Raw genomic sequence first — 17,088 nt, 5'->3', positions numbered from 1 at the left:
ACCAGGGAAGTTTTTTTTCCAAAATAAGAGGGTGGGGGTATGGCCATACCTCAACCCCAAATAAATGGGGACAAAGTTGTTCTGTCCACTAGTGGGCAGATGGGGCAATTACCTGTGATCCACCCAGCACTGTCTCACCTCTACCGATAAAAATTCTGCTGCACTTGACAGGCTAAAAATGTTTTTTTTCAAACTGCCCTTTTGGACCCGCTTTGGTTCCCCCTCAATTGTGAAATGTTTTTGGTTCTCCCATGTCACAGGCACTTGGCCCACCTACACAAGTGAGGTATCATTTTTACTGGAAACTGAGAAGAACATTCAGTGGTAGGAAATTTGTCCCGGTGTGCTGATCCCACACAGAAATGTGGGAAATGTTTTATTTTTTAGCTAAATGTGAGGTTTGCTGAGGATTCTGGGTAAGAAAACTTTGGGGGATACACGCACGTCACACCTCTTTGGACTCCCTCGGGTGTCTAGTGTTCAGAAATGTCTGGGTTTGGTAGGTTTCCCTAGATGGCTACTGAGCCCAGGACCAAAAACGCAGGTGCCCCCCTTGCAAAAACAGGTACTTTTGTATTTGATCATTTTGATATGTCCAGATAGTGTTTTGGGGCATTTGCATTCGCAGGCACTAGGCCTACCCACACAAGTGAGATTTTCATCGGGAGACTTGGGGGAACACTGGGTGGAAGGAGATTTGTGGCTCCTCCCAGATTCCAGAACTTTCTGTCACTGAAATGTGAGGAAAAAGTGTTTTTTTGGCCAAATTTTGAGGTTTACAAAGGATTCTGGGTATCAGAACCTGGTGAGAGCCCCACAAGTCACCCCATTTTGGATTCCCCTCGGTGTCTAGTTTTTCAAAATGTGCAGGTTTGATAGGTTTCCCTAGTTGCCGGCTGAGCTAAAGCCCAAAATCCACAGCTAGGCACTTTGTAAAAAAACAGCTCTGTTTTCTTTGGGAGAATGTGATGTGTCCATGTTGTGTTTTGGGGCATTTCCTGTTGTGGGCGCTATGCCTACTCACGCACATGAGGTACCATGTTTATCGGGAGACTTTGGGGAATGCTGGGTGGAAGGAAATTTGTGGCTCCTCTCTGATTCCAGAACTTTCTGTCACCAAAATGTGAGGGAAAAGTGTTTTTTGGGCCCAATTTTGAGGTTTGCAAAGGATTCTGGGTAACATGACCTGGTGGGAGCCCAACAAGTCTCCCCATCTTGGATTTCCCTAGGTGTCTAGTTTTCAAACATACCCAGGTTTGGTAGGTTTCCCTAAGTGCCGACTGAGCTAAAGGCCAAAATCCACAGCAAGGCACTTTCCAAAAAACATGTCAAATTTCAATGTAAAAATGTGATGTGTCCATGTTGCATTTCCTGTCGCGGGTATAAGGGCTACCCACGCAAGTGAGGCACCATTTATATCCGGAGACTTGGGGGAACACAGAATAGAAGAACAAGTGTTATTGCCCCTTGTCATTCTGTACAATTTTTCCTTCCAAATGTAAGACAGTGTGTAAAAAAGATTACTATTTGAGAAAGGCCCTGTAATTCACATGTTAGTATGTAGTATGGGGACCCCGGAATTCAGAAATGTGCAAATAACCACTTCTTCACAGCACCTTATCTTGTGCTCATTTTGGAAATACAAAGGTTTCATTGATACCTATTTTCCACTCTATATTTCACCAAAGAATTACTGTATACAATGAAAACCCATTGCAAAGTGAAGCTCCTTTATGGGCTCTGGGTGCCTAGGGTTCTTGATGAACCTACAGGGTCTATATATCCCCGCAAGGAGAAGAGTCCAGCAGATGTAACGGTATATTGCTTTTAAAAATCTGACATTGCAGGAAAAAGTTACAAAGTAAAACGTAGAGAGAAATGGCTGTTTTTTTTCACCTCAATTTCAATATTTTTTTCTGGTGTTGTTTTTCTGTAGAAAAACCTTGTAGGATCTACACAAATAACCCCTTGCTGAATTCAAAATGTTGTCTACTGTTCAGAAATGCTTAGCTGTCTGGGATCCAGCACTGGTTTCACAGCCATTTCTGTCACTAACTGGAAGGAGGCTAAAAGCACAAAAAATAGTAAAAATGGGGTATGTCCCAGTAAAATGCCAAAATTATGTTGAAAAATGTGGTTTTCTGATTCTAGTCTGCCTGTTCCTGAAACCTGGGAAGATGGTGATGTTAAGACTGCAAACTCTTTGTTCATGCCATTTTCAGGGGAAAAAACACAAGCTTTCTTCGGCAGCCCTTTTTTACCATTAAAAAACAAAAATTGCTGCTGTATTTTGGCTAATTTCTTGGTCTGCTTCAGGGGAACCCACAAACTCTGAATACCTCTAGAATCCCTAGGATGTTGAAAAAAAGGCTGCAAATTTGGCGTGGGTAGCTTATGTGGACAAAAGGTTATGAGGTCCTGAGCGCGAACTGCCTCAAATAGCCAAAAAAAAGGCCTGGCACCTGAGAGGTAAAAGGCCTGGCAGCGAAGGGGTTAACATGTAGGGATTTGTCTCTGCCTCCAAATTATTTAAATCTAGCTGCATGGACAGCTTGTTTGTAATGAGTGGCAGACCTTCACATGTATTCTCTGTGTGGGCGTGAATTACCTGGTGGCTGAGGAGCTCTGGTTGCACCGTGACAGGGCACCAATAGAGTATTTTCAGACCTGTCATGTTCCCTCAGAAAAAAAAAAGAATGAACGAAATTACCAGATTCTCTACCGTTTGGATTTGGGAAGATCTTTTTTTGTGAGTCTGGTGTGACTGAAATTGCAGTCGCCGAGTCAACCAATCACAATTGCTAATGCCAAAGTTTGAATGAAATAAATTAACCTGTGTAGCCTAAGAATTTTACCTTTTTTATGGTAGAGTTGCTTCGAGAAAGACACAAGTCCAAGTTTATTTCAAAATTATGCACCTCCATCACTGGTACCGGTGGACATCCATGCGGAATTGGACCAGGTGACCAGAATGGTGAATGGTCACCCTGACCACTGAACAACGTCTATTTTTTGACCAATAGAGCATAACCAATTGAAGTACATCTGGGGCTAGATATATTTCAGATGAGGAGGCTTTCACTTTTACTTGTGGGACAAAATCCTGATTCGGCTGTTAAAAGCAAATACTAAAGAACCGAGATAACACGTAACACTCTAAAACCGCACTGCCGATGTTTCATTCCTCCTCCAGACACTTGTTCAAAGCAGCTAAAGAGTGCAGGCAGGTAATAGTCTGCAAAGAAGGAATTACTGCAGATATAATTTGACCAAACATGCATTCCCACAGTAACTTCCTATTCCGGAGAGCCTTCTTAGGGTCCAACTTGAAATGATGAGTTATTCCTGCACTTCAGAAATAACAATCACCATACTGTTGGTAATTCTAGGTGTGGGGATTTTTCGTCTGTATACATACATATTTCAGAATGAAGCCCTTAACCACCTGATAGTGGTTTTCAGTACGCTATTTCAGCTTAAAGTAGATATTGAAATCATTGAAATCCTAGTGGGCTTCCAAAATGCTGGTCAAATAGGTCATTTTCAGGAGTATCAGGAAAAGGGATAATCTTTGTGTAACACCACAGATGATAGAGGTAGTTTTGTGAGGAAAAGGTGCATAGTTTAATATGTTGTGTGCATTTTTTAGAAACATAAATGAACCAGGCTAGGATGCTGTCCGTGATCACAATAAAAGCTGAAATTTATCGAATCAACATTTTTTGTTTGATGTTGCAGGATGCTCATGTCAGATTCAGTTGAAATAGCCTATAAGTCTGTCCTTGACCTTGCTGTTAAATAGAGAGGCTTTTTGTTTCAGTCAGGGGCAGCATCCGGATTAAAACTCACTCAGTTCAGTGATGATTTCCAGGTGAGCGTAGAAGTATCTGATAATGGAATTTCAACACATTTATTTTGTTAGTGAGAATTTAATTGAGTCTCCCGTTAGTCAGAAATTCAGACTTACCAGTCACCTTTTCAGGAAGGCCTAGGTGGATAGCCTTTGCATTGTATGTGTCTTTTGAGAGACAGTTTTTAAAGGGAGGAAGAAGTGTGCTAACTGATTCTTTCTGAACTATGGACATTTCGAAGAAAGTGATATTGTAAAGATGTCTTTCTCAATCTGCGTGGCTGTGGAAAGATTATAAATGAGATATTTGTGGAGTATTGTTGCATTTGTCGCAGAACAAATATATACACTTCTTAAATAACCAGGATGAACTGTAGTGATTTTGGGGTGTAGTAATAGTAGAAATCACAGCCTATGCTATCAAGAAAAAGAAGTATAGGCTTTTGCCTATTGACAACTTTTTCTGTCTCACTAGTCTATTGTAATTTCTAAATAGAGTGCATCATTTTTTAGCTATATTTTATACAGAAAGATTATTGGTCAGCTTTCTTCAGCTACGGCTTCATTGGAGTATCATTCACACTTTGGTATAGTTCAGAGCACAGCAGTCATGTAATGGGAAACTGGAGCAACCCCCTTCAGGCATCTATTACATACAAGCTGTAAGCCTACAGGACAACTATTCAATTTTTGTCTTGCCAGATATTGAGAGTGATAGTGCTGTGTATGCTTAGCTTCTCCTGTTTCTGGTAGGGTCAGTCACTGAAAGGCAAAGATGTTCACATCAGTATACTCTGCACTTCTTGTTAGAGCTTCACTGGGCTCATAGTGGCTCTTGCTCTGTTTTGCTCTCTTTTTTAAGTTGGCTCATTGACTTCTGCTGTGCACAACCCACAACCAAAAGCTAATTTAAAGTGAGTGCGCTAAAATATTTTTTCTAGTGTTGAGCACCCAGCATCTCCTCTGTTTGCCAGTCTTCTCACATCCTCCAAAAGTGATCATCACTACTATTACTGAAATTACTACCAACATCGGCACTTCAACCACCACCACCAACATCTCCACTACCACTATTACCAACTGCATTACCACCACCCTCCCAATACTATCTCAATCCCCACCACTCTCACTGCCTTGACTATCACCTCTACTACCACCATCACTACTTATAACCACTATTTCCACTACGACTACACTGTCACCTCCATTATGGCCAATAACACAAAGCCATTACCATTAGTATAACTACCACCACTATCAACAATTTCATCACAACCACAATGACCAACATAGCCACCACCTCCACTACCACTATGATTACCACCACCATTGCTGCCACCGCCACTAACATCACCATCACCACAACAATCGCCATCATATCCACTATCACCACACATGACCTCTGTCCCCTCCACCACTATCACCACCTCCACTATCACCCCATTACCAATACTCCCTCCGACCGCTACCACTGTGAACATCACTAATACTCTCACCAATAACACTATGATCACCAGTACTATCATTGCCAACATCTCCAGTATTATCACTTTTATCACCACCACCATTACTATCACCAACTCCATTACTAGTGCTAGCATCACCACCAACTAAACCTCTAAAACCATTGGCCCCTTGTCGCCTTAGAATATATACATTTATGTTCAAGAGATCCTCCTGTCTTTTTATTTAAAGAAGGTTGTTGTTCATCCAAACATTAACCTTGGAAGTTAATAAAGTCAGCAAATTTTGAAGCAATAACAATTTCTTGTGGAATCAAACTAATACTTAACAAGGGCATCTTTACTTCTCAATTGATCACAGAGAATTATTATATAATATTTTTGTGTTAGAACTTCTTCATTCGAATCTGCCTACAACATTCAAAATTAAGTGTGCCAAGGGGTTGGGTTATTATTGAGTTCATAAAATATGCCTCATGTAAAGGATGGATATGTCTCACATAAAGTTTGAAGAGGGAATTGCAAACCTGCTGACCCATTTCCCTCTCCATTTTTAAATAGTGAAGATTCACAACACGGAGAACAATTTTTCCTCGCTGTCAAATGAGCAACCTGTGTCCATATTGCATAACAGACAGTTGAGAATGAGGCTCTTAATATAGTTTGGCAGATGGGATACTCTGTCAAAACGTTAGGGACATCTTGTTCGCTATTTTGCAAGTTACGGGCACTTGGAATACAGTGGACAGGACCTCCAACATGCTTACGCTAGAGTATTCTGTCTGCCAAATTCTATTTAAGGCTCTCAGTTTTACAGGACTATCAGTAAGGAGTTGACATAACTCTCTTTCTCTAAATTCAAACAATTTGGTGCATTCTCTAGAGGTGTTTGATTTATTAACTCTTCACATTAACAGTGCAAAAATTGTGTAAAAAGCCTCCACTCCTCCTTGACAACCCATGACTTGTCTTCCCCGTTTGGTGGCCTGAGCAGTTATCTTTCCTGATAATTCAATTCTCACTCAGTTCACCACAGGGATCTACTTCCCTATAATATTGTGACAGCAAGTGAGATCGTACCTGAATAGTTAGCCTGGAATTACATGCCTGGGCTGGAAATTCTTGTGTGTGTGTTAGATGCATAGAAATACTATAGCTAATAATGTAATACACTGTTCCTGAAGAGCAAGAAAAGAACAGAACAGGGTGAGTACTAGGGGGTCCTATTTACTAGGAGCAAGAGTCCTCACACACCCACGTGGGTGTCATGCTTCATCATCGGACAAGCTCCTCGTCAGACCGGCGGTGCAATGTCTGACGGGCACCACCCATAGGGGGGCTCTTTGCCGGAGTTCTTTTTGATGATGCCACACTTTCCCGCAAGTGAGTAGGGAGAGAGGGAAAAAGGAGAGTGCAAAAAGGAAGAGATAAAATTGGCTCAAAGAATCTCACTAAGAATTATCTTTATTCATGCGTGGTCCAGGCCAAGGTTAAAACAATAATCAGGAGAGTGAAATCGAGATAATGTTCGACCACTCTCTAACTGTATCGCACATAACAAGGTGGTCAAGAAACTGCTAGACCCACCTCAAGATAGGGTCGACATGTTTCGCGTCTGTGTGGTCCAAAAGGATCCAATAACGCTTCTTCAGGACCTAGTGAAAAAATGATGCTTCTCCATATACAAAATCAATTGGCTCTTGCCTATAACAACTGACAGTCAAAAAAAGGGTTTAGTATCGTCAGTCACTTACACGAGTCCATTATGACCCAGTGAATCGTTCCTATTCGTCACCCTGGAAATGTATGAGAGATATCACAACATAGATTAATGCTCAAGTAAATGTAGATTTAATTAAATTTAACCAAATGTACATAAAGCTGTGTGGCACACGGTGATAGTGAATGAAGTAACACACCCATGCCAATAAAACAAAAAATAAAACAAACAAATTGTGCTTACCCTCCCCAAATTGAGATCGGGCTTCATGGGATCGCATGGACCATAGGTCTAGTCCATATAAAACACTGTTTGTTGTGTAGAAAAAGATATCATCAAAGAACAGATATGAGTGTCACACAATCGCACTCCAACACCCATCAGGAAAGTAAAAACAGTTCAAAAACGAGAGAATTTGCCAGCATTTAAAGAACCACAATATGAGGGAGTACTTCCCCTATGTAACATGCATTCTCAACTCTGTTTAGTAAGCGTTTCACCTGAGGCTGCTGATAATAGCCAGCGCGGCCACTAGCAAGTATAATAGTGATCATTGTTGTCCATAAAAAGCATCTATCTAATTAGGGGAGAGGGAGACCGGAGCTGTCTCTCCTATAAATTTGTTACCTCAAATACTACAAATTTACATTGAAAATTGCCTCGTTACTAGTGGAGGTAAACACGACATTATTCGTAGTGCCGAGTGTGAGAACCAGCACCTCGGTAAAGCCGGCTTCAGAGTCAGCTGACCATCACATACTGGCATCAACTGCCATACGAAGCACTTACTTGGTAAAGACTGGTAGACGGCACTTCCACCTACCCTTGGTCGCGTTCCCGAAAAGACATGGGAAACGCGACCGCGAGGGATAAAATAATGCCGAACCCGGAAGTCCGTGGTGCCGGCTCAATCGTGCGTTGCTAAGCAACGAACACAAACCCCCAGCAATGCGCTAATCGTTAATAAAAATAAACAATGGACTTGTTTGATTATGTCGGCTCACAACACGGCGGCCATGATGGAAGGTATACATTTCGATTATTGCTAATGCAAGTCAAACTGTAGGTGGCAAGAAAAAGTAATCTGAGTAATCTCATGTAGGACACCAAATTGCAAAAGTTGTCCATTAATGGGGTGTGATAAGGTAGAACTGGCTGATCCATTCCTGGACATTCCTACATGTAAGTTATGTAGTACTGGTCATGAATGCAGTGTGATATGGGTACGGTCATTCTAGAGAGAATGTGAGGTCAGGTTAACTCAGGGTTAGTAATAATACTGGTAGCTAAAAAATAATTAAAAAATAACCCAAGTATTGTTCGGAGAGAGTGGGATCAAATCATGACGTCACCACTCTTATGTGTGGAAACACACCATGTCGCTTAATCAAAGGCAGAAATTAATCCAGGGGATATCATCATTTAAGCCCTTCCGGTGGGTCCCAAGTTTAAAGACCCAGCGTTGTTCTAATTCAAAAAGGGACTCAGCTCCTCTCTGTGGGCATGTCTGTAATACAACCCACCACATGTCATCCGGACTATGCTGTACTTCGATGTAGGGAATACTGAGTTTAGTCGAAGTACGACCACAGCGAATATTACTGCGGTGTTCATTGATTCTTAATTTGACCGCTCTTGTAGTCATCCCTACATATTGTAAGCCACAAGGGCACGTGATCAAATATACACAGTTACGGGTGTTGCAGTTGGTATGTCTAAGTAACTGCCAGTGTCCAATTGGTTCTAGCTCCAATGAATCTGTTCGTTTGGTGAGAGAGCACACATTACAATTTCCACATGGGAAATGTCCCACAACTGGTGGTAACTCCCACAGGGTACCTTGTCTGCTAGACATCACCCGGGGTCTGGGTCTTGTATGGATCAGTATGTCTCTCAAGTTGGTAGTCCTTCTAAAGGCAAACAGTGGTTTGGAGATATTCTCACCCCCACTGCAGAGAATCTCCCATCTTTTGTTAATGATTTTTTTAACTGTATTAGACAGTGGTGTGAAAGTCGTGACACAGGTTAGTTTATTTTCTGAGCACCTAGGCACCATTTGTAGTAATAGATCTGTATCACTATATTTAACTCGCTTATAAGCGGTATTAACCACTCTCGTGGGATAGTGACGATCATATAGTTTGTTTTTCAATTCAGTGGCTTGTGTGTCAAAGGAGTGAATATTACTACAATTACGGCGTAACCGTAAGAACTGGCCAAAAGGTAAGTTATCTCTAAGTGCTTTTGGATGGTAACTGTCATAGAGTAATAAACTATTGCGATCTGTGATTTTTTGGTGTGTGCAGGTCTTTAGTAGGCCTCTATCGATGCTGATCACCAGATCTAGAAAGGTGATCATAGAGGTGGAGACCGAGGAGGTAAAATTCAGAAATGGATCAAGATTGTTGACCCACGTTGTGAAGGCTGTAACCTCCTCAATGGGACCCTGCCAAATGACCAAAATGTCGTCAATATATCGACGCCATAATTTAATATTCCCAAAATATGGATTAGAGTCTGGTAGTATGAATCGTTTCTCGAAATCATACATGTAGAGACATGCTAGACTAGGAGCAAAATTACTGCCCATCGACGTCCCTCGAATCTGGTGGAACAACAAGTCTTCGAACTGAAAAAAAATGTCTTTCATTGCTAAATTTGCACAATGCATAATGAAATGCACCGGAGTGATTGAGTCAAGTGTGGTCGATAGGAGGGCTGATTCTACTACTGTCAAAGTAGCTTGTTGGGGGATGTTGGTGTATAATGCTTCAACATCCAAGGTGATGAATGCCTGGACGTCACCTTCAGAATTAATGGATTCTATAAGGTTGAGGACATCTTTAGTGTCCCGTAGATATGTGGAAGACTGCTGCACAAGGGGTTGCAAAAAATGGTCACAGAATGTGGATAGAGGTTCAAGGATAGATCTTATCCCAGACACAATCAGGCGACCTGGGGGTGGAATTTTCCCTTTGTGAATTTTGGGCAGACAATAAAAGTATGGTATTCTAGGATTAACAGTATCCAGAAATTCCGCTTCTTTTTGCGAAATCCATGAGTTACTGCTAGCCTCATTGATCATTCCTCTAATCTCTGCTTGTATCCTAACCGTTGGATCATGATCTATTTGTGTGTAGTAAGTCGAGTCACCCAAAAGGCGAAGACATTCTTGTCTATAGTCTGATGAATTCAAAACAACTATGGCGCCGCCCTTGTCTGCTGGCTTGATGGTGATATTATTATTAGCTGCCAGACTCTTAAGAGCATCACTCTCAACTCTAGGTATATTGACAAAACTTTGTTTTGGTTGTAGTTTGTTAAGATCTGTATTGACTGCCTTTTCAAATGCCAGTATCTCACAGGGGTTTGCAGCTGTGGGGGGCATGAATTTAGACGGGTTTTTAAGGCCTGAATCTGTTGGTGCCGTGTCAACAGGTCTATCTCTGAAGAAAGCCTGTAGTCGAATTTTCCTAAAAAATTGTGCTAGTTCACTTTGCAGGCGGAAAAAATCTTCTCTGGGGGTAGGCACAAACCCCAGACCCTTATTGAGAACCGTCGATTCTACAGGGGAGAGAGGTCTCGCAGAGAGGTTAGCTACTAAATCTTTGGTGGTTGATTTTTGCCCTGACTCCGTGTGACCATCTGAGGCTCCTCCTGTGCCCAGTGGACCCTTCTGCCTCTTCCTCGTCTTCTGCCTCTTCCCCTGCCCCTGCCGTTGCCTAAAAAAGGCATGTATGGTAGCATGGGACGGGGTTGGTAGAACGGAAAGGGTTGCTGCCACCCAATTGGTTGGCTAGGGTGATATTGGGGAAAGTTGAAGTACGGTTGTGGTCTCTCATCGTCGGTACTCCACCCATCTGATGTAGAGCTATGGCTATATTTGTGAGGTTTCCTGAATGACGTTGTAGAGTCATCAGATGAAACAGATTGTGTATCGGCTGAGTAGTCTTCCTTGGTATAGGGATAGACTTTTTCTCGACTAAATCTGCTGATATCTTTTTGTAGTTTGATAATTTTTTGTTGAGTTAAAAATTCTTTTGACTCGTTCAGGTCAGAGTTAATCTCCGCTAATCGGCTCTTGAATGCTGTAATGGAAACTGTAGTTTTCAGTGTGTTTTCCTTGAAGGTAATCTGTAAGGCCATGGATTCTGCTATCCGTTTGGAGGTATTGATAATCAGTACCAACCAATCACGGGTGCATTTCCAGGCAATTTGAGCCCAGTCACACACACTGAAAACTACAGTTTCCATTACAGCATTCAAGAGCCGATTAGCAGAGATTAACTCTGACCTGAACGAGTCAAAAGAATTTTTAACTCCACAAAAAATTACCAAACTACAAAAAGATATCAGCAGATTTAGTCGAGAAAAAGTCTATCCCTATACCAAGGAAGACTACTCAGCCGATACACAATCTGTTTCATCTGATGACTCTACAACGTCATTCAGGAAACCTCGCAAATATAGCCATAGCTCTACATCAGATGGGTGGAGTACCGACGATGAGAGACCACAACCGTACTTCAACTTTCCCCAATATCACCCTAGCCAACCAATTGGGTGGCAGCAACCCTTTCCGTTCTACCAACCCCGTCCCATGCTACCATACATGCCTTTTTTAGGCAACGGCAGGGGCAGGGGAAGAGGCAGAAGACGAGGAAGAGGCAGAAGGGTCCACTGGGCACAGGAGGAGCCTCAGATGGTCACACGGAGTCAGGGCAAAAATCAACCACCAAAGATTTAGTAGTTAACCTCTCTGCGAGACCTCTCTCCCCTGTAGAATCAACGGTTCTCAATAAGGGTCTGGGGTTTGTACCTACCCCCAGAGATTTTTTCCGCCTGCAAAGTGAACTAGCACAATTTTTTAGGAAAATTCGACTACAGGCTTTCTTCAGAGATAGACCTGTTGACACGGCACCAACAGATTCAGGCCTTAAAAAAACATCTAAATTCATGCCCCCCACAGCTGCAACCCCCTGTGAGATACTGGCATTTGAAAAGGCAGTCAATACAGATCTTAACAAACTACGACCAAAACAAAGTTTTGTCAATATACCTAGAGTTGAGAGTGATGCTCTTAAGAGTCTGGCAGCTGATAATAATATCACCATCAAGCCAGCAGACAAGGGCGGCGCCATAGTTGTTTTGAATTCATCAGACTATAGACAAGAATGTCTTCGCCTTTTGGGTGACTCGACTTACTACACACGAATAGATCATGATCCAACGGTTAGGATACAAGCAGAGATTAGAGGAAGGTTCAATGAGGCTAGCAGTAACTCATGGATTTCGCAAAAAGAAGGGGAATTTCTGGATACTGTTAATCCTAGAATACCATACTTTTATTGTCTGCCCAAAATTCACAAAGGGAAAATTCCACCCCCGGGTCGCCCGATTGTGTCTGGGATAGGATCTATCCTTGAACCTCTATCCACATTCTGTGACCATTTTTTGCAACCCCTTGTGCAGCAGTCTTCCACATATCTACGGGACACTAAAGATGTCCTCAACCTTATAGAATCCATTAATTCTGAAGGTGACGTCCAGGCATTGATCACCTTGGATGTTGAAGCATTATACACCAACATCCCCCAACAAGCTACTTTGACAGTAGTAGAATCAGCCCTCCTATCGACCACACTTGACTCAATCACTCCGGTGCATTTCATTATGCATTGTGCAAATTTAGCAATGAAAGAAAAAAAAATTCAGTCCGAAGACTTGTTGTTCCACCAGATTCGAGGGACGTCGATTGGCAGTACTTTTGCTCCTAGTCTAGCATGTCTCTACATGTATGATTTCGAGAAACGATTCATACTACCCGACTCTAATCCATATTTTGGGAATATTAAATTATGGCATCGATATATTGACGACATTTTGGTCATTTGGCAGGGTCCCATTGAGGAGGTTACAGCCTTCACAACGTGGGTCAACAATCTTGATCCATTTCTGAATTTTACCTCCTCGGTCTCCACCTCTATGATCACCTTTCTAGATCTGGTGATCAGCATCGATAGATGCATACTAAAGACCTGCACACACCAAAAAATCACAGACCGCAATAGTTTATTACTCTACGACAGTTACCATCCAAAAGCACTTAGAGATAACTTACCTTTTGGCCAATTCTTAGGGTTACACCGTAATTGTAGTAATATTCACTCCTTTGACACACAAGCCACTGAATTGAAAAACAAACTATATGATCGTCACTATCCCACAAGAGTGGTTAATACCGCTTATAAGCGAGTTAAATATAGTGATAGAGATCTATTACTACAAACGGTGCCTAGGTGCTCAGAAAATAAACTAACCTGTGTCACGACTTTCACACCACTGTCTAATACAGTTAAAAAAATCATTAACAAAAGATGGGAGATTCTCTGCACTGGGGGTGAGAATATCTCCAAACCACTGTTTGCCTTTAGAAGGACTACCAACTTGAGAGACATACTGATCCATACAAGACCCAGACCCTGGGTGATGTCTAGCAGACAAGGTACCCTGTGGGAGTTACCACCAGTTGTGGGACATTTCCCATGTGGAAATTGTAATGTGTGCTCTCTCACCAAACGAACAGATTCATTGGAGCTGGAACCAATTGGACACTGGCGGTTACTTAGATATACCAACTGCAACACCCGTAACTGTGTATATTTGATCATGTGCCCTTGTGGCTTACAATATGTAGGGATGACTACAAGAGCGGTCAAATTAAGAATCAATGAACACCGCAGTAATATTCGCTGTGGTCATACTTCGACTAAACTCAGTATTCACTACATCGAAGTACAGCATAGTCCGGATGACATGTGGTGGGTTGTATTACAGACATGCCCACAGAGAGGAGCTGAGTCCCTTTTTGAATTAGAACAACGCTGGGTCTTTAAACTTGGGACCCACCGGAAGGGCTTAAATGATGATATCCCCTGGATTAATTTCTGCCTTTGATTAAGCGACATGGTGTGTTTCCACACATAAGAGTGGTGATGTCATGATTTGATCCCACTCTCTCTGAACAATACTTGGGTTATTTTTTAATTATTTTTTAGCTACCAGTATTATTACTAACCCTGAGTTAACCTGACCTCACATTCTCTCTAGAATGACCGTACCCATATCACACTGCATTCATGACCAGTACTACATAACTTACATGTAGGAATGTCCAGGAATGGATCAGCCAGTTCTACCTTATCATACCCCATTAATGGACAACTTTTGCAATTTGGTGTCCTACATGAGATTACTCAGATTACTTTTTCTTGCCACCTACAGTTTGACTTGCATTAGCAATAATCGAAATGTATACCTTCCATCATGGCCGCCGTGTTGTGAGCCGACATAATCAAACAAGTCCATCGTTTATTTTTATTAACGATTAGCGCATTGCTGGGGGTTTGTGTTCGTTGCTTAGCAACGCACGATTGAGCCGGCACCACGGACTTCCGGGTTCGGCATTATTTTATCCCTCGCGGTCGCGTTTCCCATGTCTTTTCGGGAACGCGACCAAGGGTAGGTGGAAGTGCCGTCTACCAGTCTTTACCAAGTAAGTGCTTCGTATGGCAGTTGATGCCAGTATGTGATGGTCAGCTGACTCTGAAGCCGGCTTTACCGAGGTGCTGGTTCTCACACTCGGCACTACGAATAATGTCGTGTTTACCTCCACTAGTAACAAGGCAATTTTCAATGTAAATTTGTAGTATTTGAGGTAACAAATTTATAGGAGAGACAGCTCCGGTCTCCCTCTCCCCTAATTAGATAGATGCTTTTTATGGACAACAATGATCACTATTATACTTGCTAGTGGCCGCGCTGGCTATTATCAGCAGCCTCAGGTGAAACGCTTACTAAACAGAGTTGAGAATGCATGTTACATAGGGGAAGTACTCCCTCATATTGTGGTTCTTTAAATGCTGGCAAATTCTCTCGTTTTTGAACTGTTTTTACTTTCCTGATGGGTGTTGGAGTGCGATTGTGTGACACTCATATCTGTTCTTTGATGATATCTTTTTCTACACAACAAACAGTGTTTTATATGGACTAGACCTATGGTCCATGCGATCCCATGAAGCCCGATCTCAATTTGGGGAGGGTAAGCACAATTTGTTTGTTTTATTTTTTGTTTTATTGGCATGGGTGTTACTTCATTCACTATCACCGTGTGCCACACAGCTTTATGTACATTTGGTTAAATTTAATTAAATCTACATTTACTTGAGCATTAATCTATGTTGTGATATCTCTCATACATTTCCAGGGTGACGAATAGGAACGATTCACTGGGTCATAATGGACTCGTGTAAGTGACTGACGATACTAAACCCTTTTTTTGACTGTCAGTTGTTATAGGCAAGAGCCAATTGATTTTGTATATGGAGAAGCATCATTTTTTCACTAGGTCCTGAAGAAGCGTCATTGGATCCTTTTGGACCACACAGACGCGAAACATGTCGACCCTATCTTGAGGTGGGTCTAGCAGTTTCTTGACCACCTTGTTATGTGCGATACAGTTAGAGAGTGGTCGAACATTATCTCGATTTCACTCTCCTGATTATTGTTTTAACCTTGGCCTGGACCACGCATGAATAAAGATAATTCTTAGTGAGATTCTTTGAGCCAATTTTATCTCTTCCTTTTTGCACTCTCCTTTTTCCCTCTCTCCCTACTCACTTGCGGGAAAGTGTGGCATCATCAAAAAGAACTCCGGCAAAGAGCCCCCCTATGGGTGGTGCCCGTCAGACATTGCACCGCCGGTCTGACGAGGAGCTTGTCCGATGATGAAGCATGACACCCACGTGGGTGTGTGAGGACTCTTGCTCCTAGTAAATAGGACCCCCTAGTACTCACCCTGTTCTGTTTTTTTCTTGCTCTTCAGGAACAGTGTATTACATTATTAGCTATGGTTACTGGAGGGTATACACTGGACCTTTAATCCTCCAAATCCCCTGATTTTTTGATGCATAGAAATACTAGCCAAATATAGATATCTTGATACAATATTTTTGCTTTCAAATAGTTATATAAAAAACAATCATGAAAATTGTTATGTTTATTTCAGGGTTTTCGAGCCTTACCAAATAGTGGAACATGTTGCCACAAGAATATCAGAAGCTGAGTCTAATTGATATACAACATTGAAAAGGGATGTAGATTGAGCCCCCATACTAATTCACAGAGTAACGGACTGGCACATATTGCTATCCTTGCCTTTCATGGTACAACAAAATCCTGAAATGATCTAAGTGGACCAAAACACAGTGATTCACAAAGGTAGAGCACACTTTTGTGCTGGAAATCCAGACATAAAAAGATAAGTCTGTCCTATATTTTTATGTGAAGAGTTCTCCACTCTGACTGCAGAGTCTTGAAAGTCATAAAAGTACTGTTAGTAAAATTAAACTCATAATGTGTGAATACCAAAATAAAGTGGATGTTTACCCTTGTGAATCAGGATCACAGGTGCTAGATACATATCTTACAATAAAGTGTGGGGTTACACTCAAAAAAGGTAGTAGTGTTATTTTTTAAATAACTTATAGCTCTGTGTAAATTGTGTTGTTTTTTCACTAGGTAGAGCCAATAATACAACAAGGCCATGAAAATCTGGTCCACCATATTTTGCTGTACGAGTGCGGTCAGACCCTGAATGATACACTTCTGGACTATGGTCATGAGTGCTACCACCCAAATATGCCAGATGCCTTCCTTTACTGTGAAACAGTCTTATTTGCCTGGGCCATTGGAGGAGAGGTAGGAGTCACACATTTCATTTCAAGATAATTACATGGTATGTCCAGCACTATCATTTTTCAACTATAATTAGTTACAGCTATTTTCAAAAACCTGTATAGACATTTTGCCACATTGACTCTAAAATGATTTTTATGAGTGTATGCAGTACTAACCAAAATTAATGTTAGCTTTCAATTTTTTATGATTTATGCAAATGTTTTTTTTCGAATTCTTTCCTTTCCATATTGCATATTTTTGGTTATGTACATTGACTTGGAATATGTCTCTTAGATGTGAGCTGCTCCAAAATTCCC

General features: G+C 41.6%; 1 protein-coding gene across 3 annotated transcripts in view; it reads left to right on the top strand.

Annotated features, from left to right (window-relative positions):
* The window catches only part of MOXD1 (monooxygenase DBH like 1), a 759,590-nt gene that overhangs the window by 433,264 nt on the left and 309,238 nt on the right, over nucleotides 1-17,088 (top strand). For all 3 annotated transcript variants that reach the window (XM_069235166.1, XM_069235165.1, XM_069235167.1), the window contains exon 5: nucleotides 16,613-16,792. In XM_069235166.1, the coding sequence (XP_069091267.1) occupies nucleotides 16,613-16,792 (180 nt within the window). The remainder of the gene's footprint in view (nucleotides 1-16,612; nucleotides 16,793-17,088) is intronic.

Source organism: Pleurodeles waltl, chromosome 5, assembly GCF_031143425.1.
Source record: "Pleurodeles waltl isolate 20211129_DDA chromosome 5, aPleWal1.hap1.20221129, whole genome shotgun sequence".
Classification (NCBI taxonomy): Eukaryota; Metazoa; Chordata; class Amphibia; order Caudata; family Salamandridae; genus Pleurodeles; species Pleurodeles waltl.
This window is presented reverse-complemented; position numbering and strand designations above follow the sequence as displayed.